The sequence below is a fragment of the Cryptomeria japonica genome, chromosome 8, assembly GCF_030272615.1.
Source record: "Cryptomeria japonica chromosome 8, Sugi_1.0, whole genome shotgun sequence".
Taxonomy (NCBI): domain Eukaryota; kingdom Viridiplantae; phylum Streptophyta; class Pinopsida; order Cupressales; family Cupressaceae; genus Cryptomeria; species Cryptomeria japonica.
Window position 1 is genome coordinate 256,258,912 of NC_081412.1, and position 15,958 is coordinate 256,274,869.

The 15,958-nt window shown below is 36.7% G+C and overlaps 1 protein-coding gene across 2 annotated transcripts in view; it reads right to left on the reverse strand.

Moving 5' to 3' along the window:
• The window catches only part of LOC131059984 (uncharacterized), a 31,517-nt gene extending 15,763 nt beyond the window's left edge, over positions 1-15,754 (reverse strand). The window contains exons 1-3 of one of the 2 annotated variants that reach the window (XR_009110266.2): positions 15,457-15,743; positions 15,225-15,341; positions 11,712-12,086 (exon numbers count right to left, since the gene is read on the reverse strand). Coding sequence is in view for 1 of the 2 variants with exons in the window: in XM_057993056.2 (XP_057849039.2) it covers positions 11,712-12,086; positions 15,225-15,341; positions 15,457-15,531 (567 nt within the window). In the remaining variant the exon portion in view is untranslated. Of the gene's footprint in view, positions 1-11,711; positions 12,087-15,224; positions 15,342-15,456 lie in introns of both variants that reach the window. The other variant, XM_057993056.2, reaches the window with a different exon arrangement.
• Between the last annotated feature and the right edge of the window lie 204 nt (positions 15,755-15,958).

A 15,958-nucleotide genomic window follows, 5' to 3' on the forward strand; every position in this document is an offset into this window, starting at 1 on the left:
AAGGCCAACCACTTTTGGTCGATGCCCCCTTAGAAGTCCAATCAACTTTGTTCAATGCCACCCAAAAACCCCGACCACTTTTGGTCATTGCCCTTGCAAAAGCCCAAAGTTCCTTAAGCTATTGTCGATGCATGGCAAAAAGCCCAATCACTTCATGTGATCACCAAAAAAACACGACCAAGGCAAAGAGGCATGTTTGAGCACTAAAATTAAATGAAGGGGCCTGCTTGAGATGTAAGTTTTAATTCAACATTTCAAGGCAAAAACAAAGTCGGCTTCTATACATTAAGAAACGAAAATTTAAAAATGCAAATCATTAAATAAAAGCCAATATCAAGTCGGCCTTATGGGAAAATTAAAAACAAAAGAGCATACCCTTTGAGATCAGCCCCTATATAGGATGGTTGATCATTTCATTTGATCAACCAACTTATACGATTTGTCTCCCTAGCAGCAGTGATCTCACTCATTGAAAGGCAAATTTTCAAGAACATCAAATTTCAAAGATGATTGATGTTGTTTTAAAATGTGAGTTGAATTTCGGTTTATTTTTCTTAAATCAGGTTGTGTTTATTTCAGGTTGAAGCCCAGCAATGAAACCATGGAGAGCGACATCATGACTTCAAATATGCAACTGCAAGGAAGCAATCCAAATCGGAAACAAATCAAGGAGAATCAGATACAAAAGAATATAAATCAGACTTGTGAAATCAGGTCAGCATCAGACCTGAGATCAGCAAATAAACAGAGGTATGAAGTGGAAGTGAGAACTCATCGGGGAAGAAGCAGATCTTTCCAGTGAATCAAGATGTTAATGCCTTGATTTGGAGCCATCTTTTATCACCAAAGTCCATCATGTCCAGACTTACAAGCAGCATCACAAAAGGAGGCCAGAAATGATGAGCAAGGAGCATGAGGATGAAGGATGAGACATTTACAAGGATACGATCAATCGAATCAAGGATAAAGTCTACAAATGAAAGATATGCTCCACCTTTCAGGAGGGCGTTAAGATCCATGGGGTCCAGGCTAAGATACAGTCTAGCTGAAACAAGATAAGGACTAGCTGAAACAAGAAGAGGACTTCGCTAGGAAGCACGAGATTCACATGAAGGATCTCATAACATTGCAAGGATAGGATCATCATCACAGTATGAAGGCCAACACAAGGAAGGAAAATTTGATAACCTTGGATTTCCTATCAGTATAGGAGGTGGATTCCCGAATGAGGATTACTTTACAAGGAGACACTCTACATGCAGATTCATATACATGGAGATACTTCCTAAAGCAAGGCATGAAAGATCTATCACCAATACAAGGAGAAAGGATGATGTGATATCTAATCACATGAAGGAGTGAAGGATTGCTCGAGCACACCAGCATTCATCAACATTGCAAGGGAGACGGTTCCAGAAGAGTTAATCAAAGTTAGAAAGACTGATCCCCAGGGATGATGCAATTTGGGAATATCTCCTACCTTTGTCTCATTCATGACTGAGATTAGAAATGCTAAGTATCAAGAGATATACTTGAATCACCTACATTTGTGATGAGTTACAATGAGCTAGCTGAGGTGGCGCCCAGTCATCACTTATCCAATCACATCAGTCCAAGACAATGTGTCCAAATTCAGTGCATGTGACTCATCCAATAAAGAGAACTACCACATGTGGGCATAAACTTCGATGTACCTACCCTCATCATTTATTGGTGAATAATTCAATGAATGACATGTGTCCCACTCAATGTAATTTTATCATTGGTCAAGCATTAAATGCTTTATAATGGGTGTAACAAACCCTAATTAGGATTTTTATCTTTCGATCTTGGCCATTGATTGTGAATCAATCTGAGCCATTCGTTGCAATGAGAGCACTATATAAGGCTCCACTTCTTCATTTGTAAAGGTTAATAGTTCAATAGCATGTTGATAGCAAGCAAATAGCTAGAGTAGAGTAGAAGAAAAGGGAGATTGTTGTCAAGACATTGTTACAAGAAGCATGTAAATTTCATTGAAGATATGGTGAACTTCACATGTTGATTCAGCAATTTGCATAGTCTCTACTTCTCGTTTAATTTTCATGTTGTTTAAATGAATGGAAAAACTTTGTGCATGATCAATACTGAAATTCGTACATCCATACTACTAACACTTTGCTAATTGTAAAGTGTCTTGCGTAGTCAACTGGATCCATCTTAGCCAAGCTTAACTTCAATCACTACTTCATTGATATGCATTGCTTTGATGGTATTTATGTTTGTGGTAGTGATTTGAACATCATATGTTGACCTTAGGAGATTACGCTAAACTTTGTGGAGTTGTTGCTTTGCCATGCAAAGCAAAGTCTACTTGAGTTTCACCAAAGATTGTACATTGCTCTTGTATTCTTAGAGTTAGATCAGCTTTCTAAACCCTTTATCCTTTTTTCCCTTCTATAAATCAAGTTTGTTTTCCACATTCCAGCAGCATTCAAGATTCAACGTGTTGACGTGCGTTTTGTGACCACGCGCAACACAGAATAAGACTTTACTCTTTCTTGATCAAAATCTAATTGTATGCTAAGATTGTGATAAGTTCAAACAATTGATTCCAAGGTTCTGATTATGCAAGGTACGTGACTCAATCGGCTTGATGTGATATGCTGGTAATCCAAGGGGACCTACATTTGAATCATTCTTTTACTTCTTTGCTGTGGCTGGAACTTCATCATCGAATATAACAATTTTGTGATGCTTCTGCTTCAAAAGAACTGAAATTAAAGGGGAAAAGGGTTAGAAGGATCTAAATCTACTCCTAAGGGTAGTGATATCAATAGATAGTGCTCTAGTGGACAAATTCCAAATAAACCAAATTTTGCTTCACCAAGATTAACTACAACTCCACAAGAACTAGTGCAATCTTCCAAGGATGTTGAAGGACTTTCAAATCGAGAAAGTGCATTTGAATACCAAAAACAGCACAATCCAAACAACTATCCACAATTGAACTTAGCACAAATTTAGTGGTTCAGACTAACTTTACACTACAACTTATTATCAACAAGATGCAAAAAAGTATGAACCATGGAAATTTATCAAACACCATTACATTCTCCATTGAAATCAAAGCACTGCTCTACTTCTACTCTAAGTGAGGATGGTGAAACCATGCAAGTTTTGAAAAATAACTTAAGTGGACACCATCAAAGAACAATGTTTCACTGTTATTATCTCAAAAACTAATCGCAACAATTTCATACAAATCTCCCTCCTTTACTAATGAAGAGGTCACCCCCTCATATAGGCCTCCAACCTTTATTACATGCACACCCTAATTAGAGTTTGACCCAAAAGATTCCACACATGATGCAACAAGGTGGGAATAAACATTAAATGCCCATCATGCCCATTTACAATAAATTCCTGCATGCCCAAAATGGCATCCACTTGTGCATTAAATGCACCATTTTCCATCAAATCAGCCCAATAAATCATAAATGCAATAAATATTCCTCCATGCAAAATTGCCCATGATGCCATAAATGCACCATCATCTCCCAAACGTGTCAACTACATGCAAAAGATGCTCCACCACCTCGCCATGCATTGACTTAGCTTCCATTTGGTCAAATATTTCGGCGATGAATGCACCACCATGCTGCCATGCGTTCAATAGATTCTTGCCATACAAATGGACCCTGCCATCATTTATAATTTTATTAGTTGTGCTTCATTAATACGGAATATCCTCTTTGCATGTCGCCAACTCATCCTTGACAAGAATCTTTCCATTCCAGGCTCACAAAAGACATTTTGGAAGATTTTCCTGCCTTGGAAGAATTTTAACAATCTTTTCCACTTCTGAAGGATTCTCTTACGTATGGGATTCAGGAGAGAGAAAATTCTTGAAGGGGGAATTTTGTCCTTAAAGAAAAATTTTGTGCGCATTTCGTCCTAAAGGAAGGTTTTCCTGACCACTAATTATTTTTTTGTGCTTAAGGAATTTTGTCTTGTTCTGAGTTCTGTGCCAGAAGAAAGCTCTAGAATAGCAATAAGTTCTGGTCGCCCACGTGTCCTTGACACGCCACGCAAAACTCATACTAATTACCAAAAATCTCCAGTCCAATTTATAATTCATCATTGTAATCATTGTAAATTACCCTCTCGGCTAGCGAGGTTATCCAACCTAATTAATCCCTTCACCTCATCATTCAAAATATCCCCTCTGCGCCAAATTATTTTTTTATGGGCTTTAACTCCTAGGTTGGCAAAGTGGTCCACCACCTTATTATTTTCCCTGCAAGTGTGGGAAATTTTACATTCTTCAAAGGAGTTAATAATTGAATGAGATAAGTTTATCCAATTAGCAATATTCCAAGATGGATTGACTTCTTTCTTGAGACATTGGATGATATTTTTAGAATCCCCTTCAATCCATACCTTTGTGCAGTTTATCTGTTTGGCAATCAGGAGGGCCTGATAGGCTCCAATGGCTTCGGCAATGTGGTTAGTCTGGGTAGCCAAGGGGAGTGCCACAGCCGATATACAAGTGCCATTACTATCCCTGATCACTCCCCCACACCCCTTGCCTTTGTTGTTATTATCAATTGACAATTCATTTCGATTCAGTTTCTAACGGCTAACCAATCTTTTGTTTTGGATTAATGTAATATGCTGCCCTGTTGTTCTTTTTAATTAAAAATACCATATCATTTTTTCTGTGTGTGATCTTTCAGACAAGACAGAAGGTGCAGAAGGGATTGTTTTTTGTTTGTTTGTTTTGTTGATGATTCAGCTGGAAACAATAATAAATAGCAGCAAATACAAATTCTGAAACAATGTAAATATCACGCAAGATTACAACAAAAAAATAACAGATTTAGATGCTGATCAAAATAATGGTTTTTCTTCAATACAACAGCAACCCAAATTGAAATATACCCCTACATATCTAAATCAAATATACCCAGAAAAAGTTGATGACTTGTACTGACTGCTGTAATGAAATCAGACCAGCAAATTCCCCAGATCTGGGCGCCACACCTTCACTTGAGTGCCAAATGCCAATGGAATAATGAAAAAATGCCTGCAACCCCTAACCACCACAAATAGGTCTGATTAAACCCTTTTAAACCTGCCCAAACAGCTTCAACAAGTCTGCAACAGCCCTATTAATGAAAGATGTAATTATTTTGATAAACCCACATGTTGCATATATGATAAACACTTCAGATCTCCCAGATTGTATCTTTCAACAACGTAGAAGATGTCATCAGCGAGGGGTTTTGTCCTCACTGACACAGAAGGAAGCCTCCAAAGAAGCTACAGCCAAGAACTCCAAACATGAATAACCTGAATGAATGATCAAAGATCCCAAAATGGCCTCAAAAGGGCACCACATTCAGCTCTAATCTCCATGCCCAAGTGAGAGAAAAAAAAAATTATTTTTCAATTAAATAAAACCCCTTATGACTCCCTTAATTTGGATGCCGCCTTTAGGTTTCCAATATTTTTATTAATAAAACCACCTTATGACTCCCTAGGTTGGGTGCTCACTCCTAGGAGTCCCATTTTTTAAAAAGAACTTAATGTTGATGGGACCTCAAATGACTTAACTCTATAATATTTTAATAATGTAAGTGAAATATTTTAATTTAAAACTTAAGACCTTATGTTATTTAAAAATAAAGTCTTGGACCACATAAAATATAGAATTATGCCCAAAACTAGGTAAATCACCTCCAGCGTTCCTTATTCTCTTACCCATTCAAGGCTAATGGTCGGCCCTATCGACTGGTTAGGAAAGGGGCATTACAATCTGCCCTTCCCAAAATTGCTTGTCCTCAAATAGTTTCAGCTCTAGATGCTATAAAATCTGTTCTCTCACACGTTGCATCCTCTACTGGCAAATCCTTCCATTTAATCAAATATTCTGTGAAGACCTGCTTTCGAAGAACTCGCTCTTTGAAGTCAATGATAGCCTCGGGTATTAAGATCAACTTCCCATCCTCATCCAATGGTGGTAACACAGTTGAGAGCAGCACATTGTGTCCAAGTGCCTTCTTGAGCCTGGATACATGGAAAACATTGTGTACTCAGCTGTTAGTTGGTAGCTCAAGCTCATAGGCAACCTCCCCAACCCTCCTTGTAACTCTGAAAGGTCCATAAAATCTTGGCTTGAGCTTCTCTACTCCACTCTTTTTGAGAGTCAACTGTCTGTATGGCTGTAACCTTTACCATGTCTCCAACCTCAAAATTGTGCTCTATCTGTTGCTTATCAGCATACAACTTCTACTAATTCTATGCTCACTGTGGATTCTCCTTCAATTTTTTCATGATGTCTTGACTCTACTATAACAAATCTTTTGCTTTAGGCACTCTGATGTACCCAAAAAGAAGATCCATGAAGTTGAGAGCCCCATATCCATACAAAGCCATAAAGGGTGTCATCTTGATAGACATGCGGTAGGTGGTATTGTAACAATACTCATATAAGTGCAACCACTTAATCCAAAATCTTTGTTGTTCAAAAACAATACTTCTTGAGATACCCTTCCACACATTTATTAAATATTGCCGATTGAACACTCTCTAGCATACTTAAAGACTTCATTCTTAAGCCCTTTCCACATGAACCTCTCACAAATCTGCCTATAAGTCTTAAAGAAACCTAGGTGGACAACCATGGGTGTATCATGAAAACTCCTCAAAATCTTCATCTTAAATTGTGAAGAAGGCACCAAATAAATCATGTCCTTATACATGATCAGCTCATTAACCACAATATACCTATCATCATGTCTTGTGCCCTCCATAATCCCTGCTGCCCATGAATCTTTGGCATATTCGACTGCAATTAATTCTCTCCAATCAACAGAAATCTCCACGAGAGAACATATACAAGATCTCCTAGAAAGTGCATCAGCAACTATATTCTTCTTTCCCTTGACATTAACAATGTCAAATTCATATGCCTGCAATCTACTGACCCACTTTTGCTGTTTGTCATTGAGGTCCTTCTAATTCATGAAGTATTTAATATTGTTATGATCCGTCTTGATGATAAATTTGCCCCCAACCAAGTTGGTCTGAATTTGACCAAGGCCTGCATGATGGCCAACATCTCCTTGTCATAAACTGAATAGCTCCTCTCCACACCTCTGAGCTTCCTACTCTCAAATGCGACAGAGTGTTTATTTTGCATCAATACTGTTCTTATCTCTTCACCCGAGGCATCACACTCCAACTCAAAAGGTTTGGAAAAGTCTAGTATAGCTAATACCAAACATGTAGACATCACCTGTTTGGAGTGCTCAAAACACTTTCTTTTGAATCAAACCACACTAATGCTCCCTTCTTAGTCAAATCGGTAAGTGGTGCAACTACCTGAGAAAACCCCTCAACAAACCTCCTATAGAACCTGCAAAGTCCAAAAAATTATTTGAGCTATGTGAGATTGGTAGGGATAGGCCATTCCATAATAGCCTTAACCTTCACAAGATCCACTCTCACTCACTCTGCACAAATGATGTGACCAAGATAAAGGAACTCTGTCAACCCAAATCACACTTCAACTCCTTAGCATAAACACTCTCTAGAATGCTCAATACCTCCTCAAGATTGTGTATGTGTTCCCTACTGTAAATCAAGATGTCATCAAAAAATATCAAAACAAATTTCCTCAATTGCTTCTTGAACACCTAATTCATGCAAAACTAAAAAGTGGTTGGGGCATTTCTCAACCCAAAGGGCATTACCAGCAACTCGAAATGTCCAAAATGGCACCTGAGGCAGTTTCTCTGTATCCTCTTATCTCATCCAAATCTGATGCTAAATTGATGTTTTAAACAAAGGAGACAAAAGATCCTTAAATAGAATTACAAAAATGATGTTTCTAAATGAAACAATCATGAATAGAAGTCAAAATTAGAAACAAACTAAACTAACTAAGATGACCATTAAAGAAACATTACAATATTTTAATAGGGCATTCACCCCTAGGAGTCCCCTTTTTTAAAAACAACTTAATGTTGATGGGCCCCTCAAATGACTTAACTTTATATTATTTAAATAACAATAATGATATATTTTAATTTTCACTTAAGACTTTATGTTATTTAAACTTTATGATGCAAGTGGTAGTTATCCTCCTTGTTGGATGAGTTAGGTAAACTGAACTGGATGCCTTATCTTAGAATGATATAATTGGATAAGTGATGATTAGGCACCACCTCAATTTGATTGATCTTTGTAACTCATCACAGGTTGTAAATAAATGAGGCATATCCCTTGATACTCAACATTATCAAGCACCTGATGTGATGATGACTTTGCTCAAATCAATCCTCTAACTTTGATTAACTCTTTTGAAACTAACTTCCACGTTGATCACTTGCATTCCCCTTGTCTTATGTGGAAACTCCTTCCGCTTGATTGTCTTTGATCTTCTTTCCCTTTCTTGATTACTCTCTTGTACTAGCAATACTCCCTGGATTTCTGGAGGAAATTCAAGACTGTGTAAACTTCTTCCTTGAGTGATTGATGGTGATCACCACTCTTTGCCTTGTAGTGCTTGACTTACATTATTCCTTATGTGTAATCCTTTCCTTCGAGCAGCTTCCTTGTATCCTTCTACCCACTGGTAAAGCCTTCTATGTATGTCCTATCATCTATTGCAATTGAAGTGTGCTAGCGTATCATCATGCTGATCATGTTCTTTGCTGCCATCCTTATGTTGATCTTGATATTTTTCTTGTTACTTTGCAGTTGTGATGACCTTCACCACGTTGCACTCCTTTATATGGCTGCATCCTAATAGTGAAGTTTGACCTGCCCCTTTGCATTGTAGCGCCTTGTGCTTCACGATCCCATCAGCTGCATTGTATGAGCTTGAGACTTGAAGTGCAATGTCTCCCTTGGGCCCTTGTCTTTGCTCATGTGGTGAAATCTTGAGATTGTGTGTGAGCTGATAAGCCTTCATCTTGGAGCTGATCCTCATTACTTTCCTTTGCATGTTCACTCCACTTGCATCAAACCTAGAAACAAACATAATTTGAATCAAGACATTGCAAAAGTACTTAATCAAGCTTCCTACCACCTTCTCTAAATCTGGAAATGAATTTTCAGATCATGGAAACATCTGATTTTAAGTCTTATTTTGTGTCTCAGGCCTCATTTATGTCTGATTTCTCACTTTTATATGCCTGATTTGATAAGTTTCAGGTCTGAGACAGGTCTGATTTGCATTGGTTTGCAGCGGTCCAATCAAAGGAGCGCTCAAATCAAATATATCTTTTGCAAGTCGCATGTCATGGGAGGTAGCATTGTCTTAGACGTATCTTGTCTTTGTCAAGGGAGTTCCCAAATCCTTAAGTCGCACTTTGTCATTGCCTAGGGACGGCTTCATTTCTTAAGTCGCACATGTCCTTTGCCTAGGGACGAATTCATTTCTTAAGTCGCACTTGTCCTTTGCCTAAGGACACCTTGAAATCCTTATGTCACCAATGTCCTTTCCCTAAGGATGCCTTGAAATCCTTATGTCGCCGATGTCCTTTGCCTAAGGACGCCTTGTCAAGGGATGCAATCGGTCATTGCCAAGGAAGGTACGCCAAGGGTTAATGTTGTCGATATCCTTTGTCAAAGGATGTAAATGCCTTATGTTGCTGCGCAAAGAAATCGCCCAAGATGATTAAATTGCACCTCCACATTCCAAGGAAATGAAATCAGACTTGCTTGAAACTCGATTGAAAATTAAAATCCCTTAATTCGTTGATCTTGACCATCAAAGGCAATGAACCATCCTGAAGAGGTGTCCTAAGCAATGGAAGGAAGTGATGAAAATGTCTTAAGTCGCCCTTCCAAGCAATCAGAGGAAATGACCAAAATGCTAGTTCGTGGACTTGACCTACTATTGTAAGTGATTGATCTCATTCCCGCTTGTCATTGTTTGAGCCTCTTAGCAACATTCTTGGCAAAAAAATCAATGGCCTCATTCAAAGCAATGCCATGCCTTAGTTCGCTGATTCAAAGGGGTCAAAGGAAATCAAAAAGCTTAGATCGCTGATTGGAGGGGGCAAAGGAAGTCATCTCACTACGGCAATTCTCACTGTCTTGATCAATTTGCTTCCAGCCTCATGATAATTTGAACTTCAGCCCTCTTATCCTTAGAATATTGACCTCTAAAACCAACTTGCCTTAGCCAAATTTGCATTTCATTTACAATTTTGCAAGCAAAAGATGCGAGTCATTCATTTCCTACGCCTTGAGAACTAACTAACCTCACTCCAACTCAAAGAAAGAGACTTGACTTAATTACCCCTTGCCACCTACACCTCTTACAAATGAAAGGCTAATAGCTAAAGACTCTACAACTAACCTAAAAAGCAGAAAAAAGTGGGGGTCCCCATTTGCAATGGGCTGATGTGTGAAAACGTCACAACGCAACCCTTTTTTTCCTCCTCATTTCTTCTTCTTCCATTTATCCTTCTTTTATTCCTATCCTCCATTCTCTCTTCCTTCCTCTCCCCTCTTTCAAACAAATTCTGCTCCCTTCTATATCTTATGTTTGAGGGAGTCACAACTATTCATGTCATGCCTCTTGACCTTTCATTAACATTGATTAACTTGTAATTATATTATATTATATTTTATTATTATTATTTTATATTATACTTTTATTATTAATATGTATTATTAAATATTATTTCAGGAAAGGGACATTACAAAATGGATTACAAATTTTTCATGTCTATTTTCCTATAGGCTATAAGCATAATTATGTTTACATGTTTGGTCTTTTGGTTGTAATGAAACATGATCAGTTAATAACACAATTCCAACAACTGAAAGACGAAAACTGTGATTTAATTGTAGTTTGGTAGACCCCTTTTGATCTAAGGCAGTTGTATAATGGACCTCAAAATTAAACTGTATCCAAATGTGAAGTCATCTTCCAGACATTGATGCTTAGTTTGGTAGAATTCCAATTTGACTAACATAGTCAACAATATCGTTGATGTTTTAAAAAGACTCTCCCAATAACAAGTTATTGGAAATCTCAAGCATGAGTTAAAAGAAAGAAATTGAGCAAGACAGACCTCTTTGCATTAAATCATTTAATGTAAAATCTTGAAGTGTTCATTTGTATAATCTCAATCCTTGTGAAAACATGGATAGAAAAGCTCTTAGGGGCTCGTACCCAAAGTAAAGCGAAAAAAATATTAATGTAAACTGGATACTAAAAATCTTTTAAGCAAGCAATTAATAAGTCCCAAAAGACGAACTTTGAACTTCAATTTTAAAATATCACCTAAGAATCCACAATCTCAGTTCTAAGGCTCATTTAAATGTTCAAAAACAAAAATATGTGCATTAAGTATTACTCTTTTATTTTGGTAACATATCAAAGTGTCAGAAGCCCTATCATACTCCTATGTCACAATGCTGGAGCAAAAGGATGTTCCTCCCAAACATTATTGGATGACAAACTGAAATTTGTTCAGCTGAGTTAAATACGACATGGACCTTCAAGGAGGAAGAGAAAAGGAAGGCACGATGATTATGTGAACAAGGGTACCTAAATCCTCTATGAACTGACAACAGCTGGAAGAAATTTTGCACACAAAAATAGGAAAAGATCAATATATCCATCCATAAGAATAACACAGCCTAAAACATCATGCAACCGGGAAATAAAAAATTAGTTTTGCACAAGTACACTGCATTCTCACCTTTTCCTTGTCCCCTAATTCTTCAATTTCAGCCTCGATTATTTTATCTATGGTAGTGCACCTTGCCTGTGAAATTTTCTCAGCTTTATCAGCATTATCCTGATCATTCTCCACTCGCCTTTTCTTTAGAGGAATTTCTCCTTCACCTTCCTTTTTCCCTTCCACTTCCTCTTCTCCATCACATTCCCCTTCCCTTTTTCCACCATGGCTATTTTCATTCTCAGAATTCTGATCAGACTCATTCCCACTGCTAGAAGACTCGTCATCACTGTATTTAAACACTTTCTTTGTTGACTTTGGTTTGATAGATGACACCCCATCACTTGACACAAAATCTTTTTGAGATCCCTTTTCTTGTGACAATTCCTCATAAAACTGCATTTACAATAACCAACAATGATTAAATCTTGTCAGTGATAATTTTCATAAAACCTAGGAGCAAAAGTAACATTAATGACATACATATTAATGGTTAAACAGATCCCCTTGGCTAAACAAATTTAAATGAAAAATATAAGCACTCAATCTAACATAGCAATGTTCGTGTATATTTATATGCAAAACATTATTTTCAAAAACATATTAAGTATTTTTTTGGCAGCTTGATAAATGTTGACTTGAAATTTAATGTATCTTGTCATTGAAACCGCAACCACACAATAGAAAGAAAAAGAAATACATCCCATTAAATTGAAATGAGATTTATCCAGCAAAACCTAGGTTTATATCATCATCAAAATAAATTGCAAATCAAAAGGGGTATTTTTTTATTCCATGTAGATTTCTTTGGTGTATACATTCATCCATACTGTTTCACAATTTCCTAGGGAAGACATCCTTTGGTCCATCTTATATTGGCAGTTTTTCGTGAAAGTAATCCAACACGTTTGAATGACATAAGATCTTATCGATAGAAGGTTATGTCCTGCTTGTGTAATTTGTGGCAATTAGAAGACTTCAAGGAGCAATAGCTTTTCTTGATCAGGAGAAGCTTTGAAGAGACATACCATAGATACAAGACTCGTAGAGACTCAACAATTCCTATGGCCAACAAGACAAACTGAGGCAAAGGGATTCAAGACTTGGGGCACCCAACAAATCAGGTCAAACTCACCAAGGTTGCCAGACTTGCCAAACCTAGTGAATCTCATTGAGAAAACTAAACAATCTAGTTGCAACATGAAAAATAGAAAAATAAAACAAAAAAAATAAAAATGGTAAAACATAATGTCTTACATGAACTCTAAGAATCTAAAAGCACACGAGAAAAAAAGAGTACTGGTGCTAAAATCACGTCATTGAAAAATAATCAGCAAACAACTTGAGCAACAAACATTGATTGAATACCATTTGAAAAAGTTTGTCGCAGCCCTCAATACATTTAAAGAAGCCTACGATGCATTTGGAAGAGCCTGCCGTTGATTTGGAGTAGCCCATTGTCAAGTTGAGGCAAATTTGAAGAGGTATTTGTATTTTAAATCTTCTATTTGTCTTTGCTTTTTTAAATTTCATTTGACTTTTCTATTTGTTTTATTTTTTCATTTTATATTATGGAACAAACTCTAGCTAATTTTTACCTCTTTTAATAAACAATCCCTTGAGTTTTGTATGCGATTATGCAATTAACAAAATTTGTATATTTAAAAATGTTGGCTCTCTCAGCTAAAAATTTAAAATCCACTTTTGTAGATGAGTAACTAGTGAATACTTATGTACGTGATCAAAGTACCTTCTATTTGATTAGTTTATTGGGTCTTTAAAGTTTATTTATTGATGGGGGTCATAACAAAAGCTTTAAATCCTTAAAAATTTCTATATTTCATGGTTTTTTCAATTTGTCAAGTCTTGGCCAACTCTAAGTCCGAGTCAAAAATCAACTTGTTGAGTCCAAGTCTTGTAACTCTGAGACATACATCTAGAATGCGATGTCCCACTTCCTAATGCTCTTATTTTACAGGAATTTGATTAGAGAATGAAGACACTCAGGTTCTGCTCCTGCTGAATTGATTAATATAGAGTAAGCAGCTAAGAGTTATGGTTGGCCCTTGACTCTCTATACTTAACATGTGTTTTCTAAAAGCCAAAAAGAGGACTGTTTGTGATTGATGGGATTATTTTGATCGCGTGTAGGAATATGGAGAGAGTGCAAATGACTTCCTACTGCATTCTGTTTTAGCTTTCTGGATATTCCTCTGTTCTTTAAAGTTGATTTCATCTGATCTGTTTAACAATATAATGAAAAATGTTGAAAGATTATGAATGAGGGCAGAGTTTTTGCTTTTTTGAGGCTGACAGCATAAAATTAGCACAAGGTATTTGCAGTTTTCCCACAGTCTCAATGTTATACTTATGACAAGCTGTATTGAACAATTGGGATTCTTTGCTTCTTCTGTCTTTTTGAAGACAAATAGCCCCTTGTAAAAGTTTTTTGTAAATCAAAAGTATAGACGGTTGGCAATATGACAAGTAAATCGAACTTATCAAGAGAAGATTGAGTATAAATCTGCTCAACCTGTTTTCAATCTTGGTTTCATTTGTGCAGTATGAAAGGATGGCTTGCTTTTAGTAACAGAGGTCTTAATGAGTTTTGACGCCTCAACTTGCATTTACCTTGCAAGATAGACAAATTGATCATAAAAAAAGGTTTTTGGCCCTCTATATTTATTCAGAAGCATAGCTCACAAAATTTTCCATGAAAGATATATAACTTTATTTTAACACAGGAAAAAGGCCATATAAAAGGAAACGGCCACGATCATTTTGTCGGTTACATCTTATAACTAAAATGCCCCAGGAAAAAAAATGGACTCATTTGATTATATATATCTGAACACTGGGTTCTTGGAGTAGGGGCTCTTTTCTTTACCTTCCTTTAAAAATACACAGTTGTGAGATGCTGCAGGAAAACTCACCAAGACACTGTAGTGAACCCTAGAGCCCCACTGACGCAACTCAGGAAACTCACCCCTCAAATAATATAATACCCAAAAATAAAGATAAAAATCTTAAAACTGGTAGTTGCCCCTCTATCCTTCATTTTACAATCTAAAATTATTTTTGGTAGCACCCACTAGAGCGAAGGAGAGAAGAATTTTGCAGCATTGAAACTCAGTTTTAGTGATTTTTGTCAGTTTTAGCGAGCTTTTGATTGAGTTTTGAGCTATTTAATTTACAAAAGTAATGACGAATTTTCGCTAGTTTTCTTAGTCCAGTCCCAATCCAAATGGGTCTGCCTAATCCAAGCACAGAACCTGAATTTCATTAGTTTAATATTTTATTCAAATTTCACAACCCTTAAATGTCCACCTCTTGACCAAGCTCAAGAATAAACCTGGCATGACTAATCTACGACACAAGTACATTTGGAACACCCAACAAACACGACATCCATTATCCTATCCTAGAAAAACTGATGCAGTTTACTGGTAAGTTAATTTAACCTACCATGTAACCTCTAAAAGCTAGGAAATATCATGAAGCCACTTAGCGCAGGTGAAATAGAAAAGAACATACCTTATCCAGTAAACCGAGGGCTTCATTTCTAGCCTGAAACTCCCTTCCACCATCACAGGTAAGGAAGAAGCCTTGGACTCCGGGCCTCACCCCACAATAGCTCTTCTTCGATGGTCTCTGCAACACAAAATAATCTCCATTAATAAATAAATATTATATTCCTGAAATCATGTAAATATCCGCAAATACTACATAGAAAAGTTCTAGCTTTTCAATGAAAAATAATGTGCACATTGGAGGACAAATATTGGGGTTTTCGCTTCTTCTTGTCATTGTTTGTTCGACCCTCTGATGCCTCGCCTGCCATTGCTTGAGGCTTCAGTCTGCAGATGTTCTAAAGTACAGATTTACGCCTAAATATCCCTGATTTCGGGAGCTCTGTAACTAGAACTTCGCAGTGGTGGACGAATATATTCAAAACAAAGTGTTAAAAGTGAGGTAACAAAGGTGTAAGCAAGATCTATCAGAAAATTTGGGTATGAGCAAGTGATTTTTTAGAGAGTATTTTTTATGGATTATTCTTTGTTGTAAGAATGATTTGACAAGTAGGGATGTGATTAGTATTTGTAGTGAATGTTTTATTTTGCTTTAGGATAATAGAAATAACATTAAGTATTTTTATTAATAATTAGTTATTTTTTTGGTAATAAATTTGAAATATTTTTTAAGTTTTTGTAATAAAAATTAAGGTTGTAAAGAAAAAATTATTTTTATTTCTATTTCTTAAGGTTTGA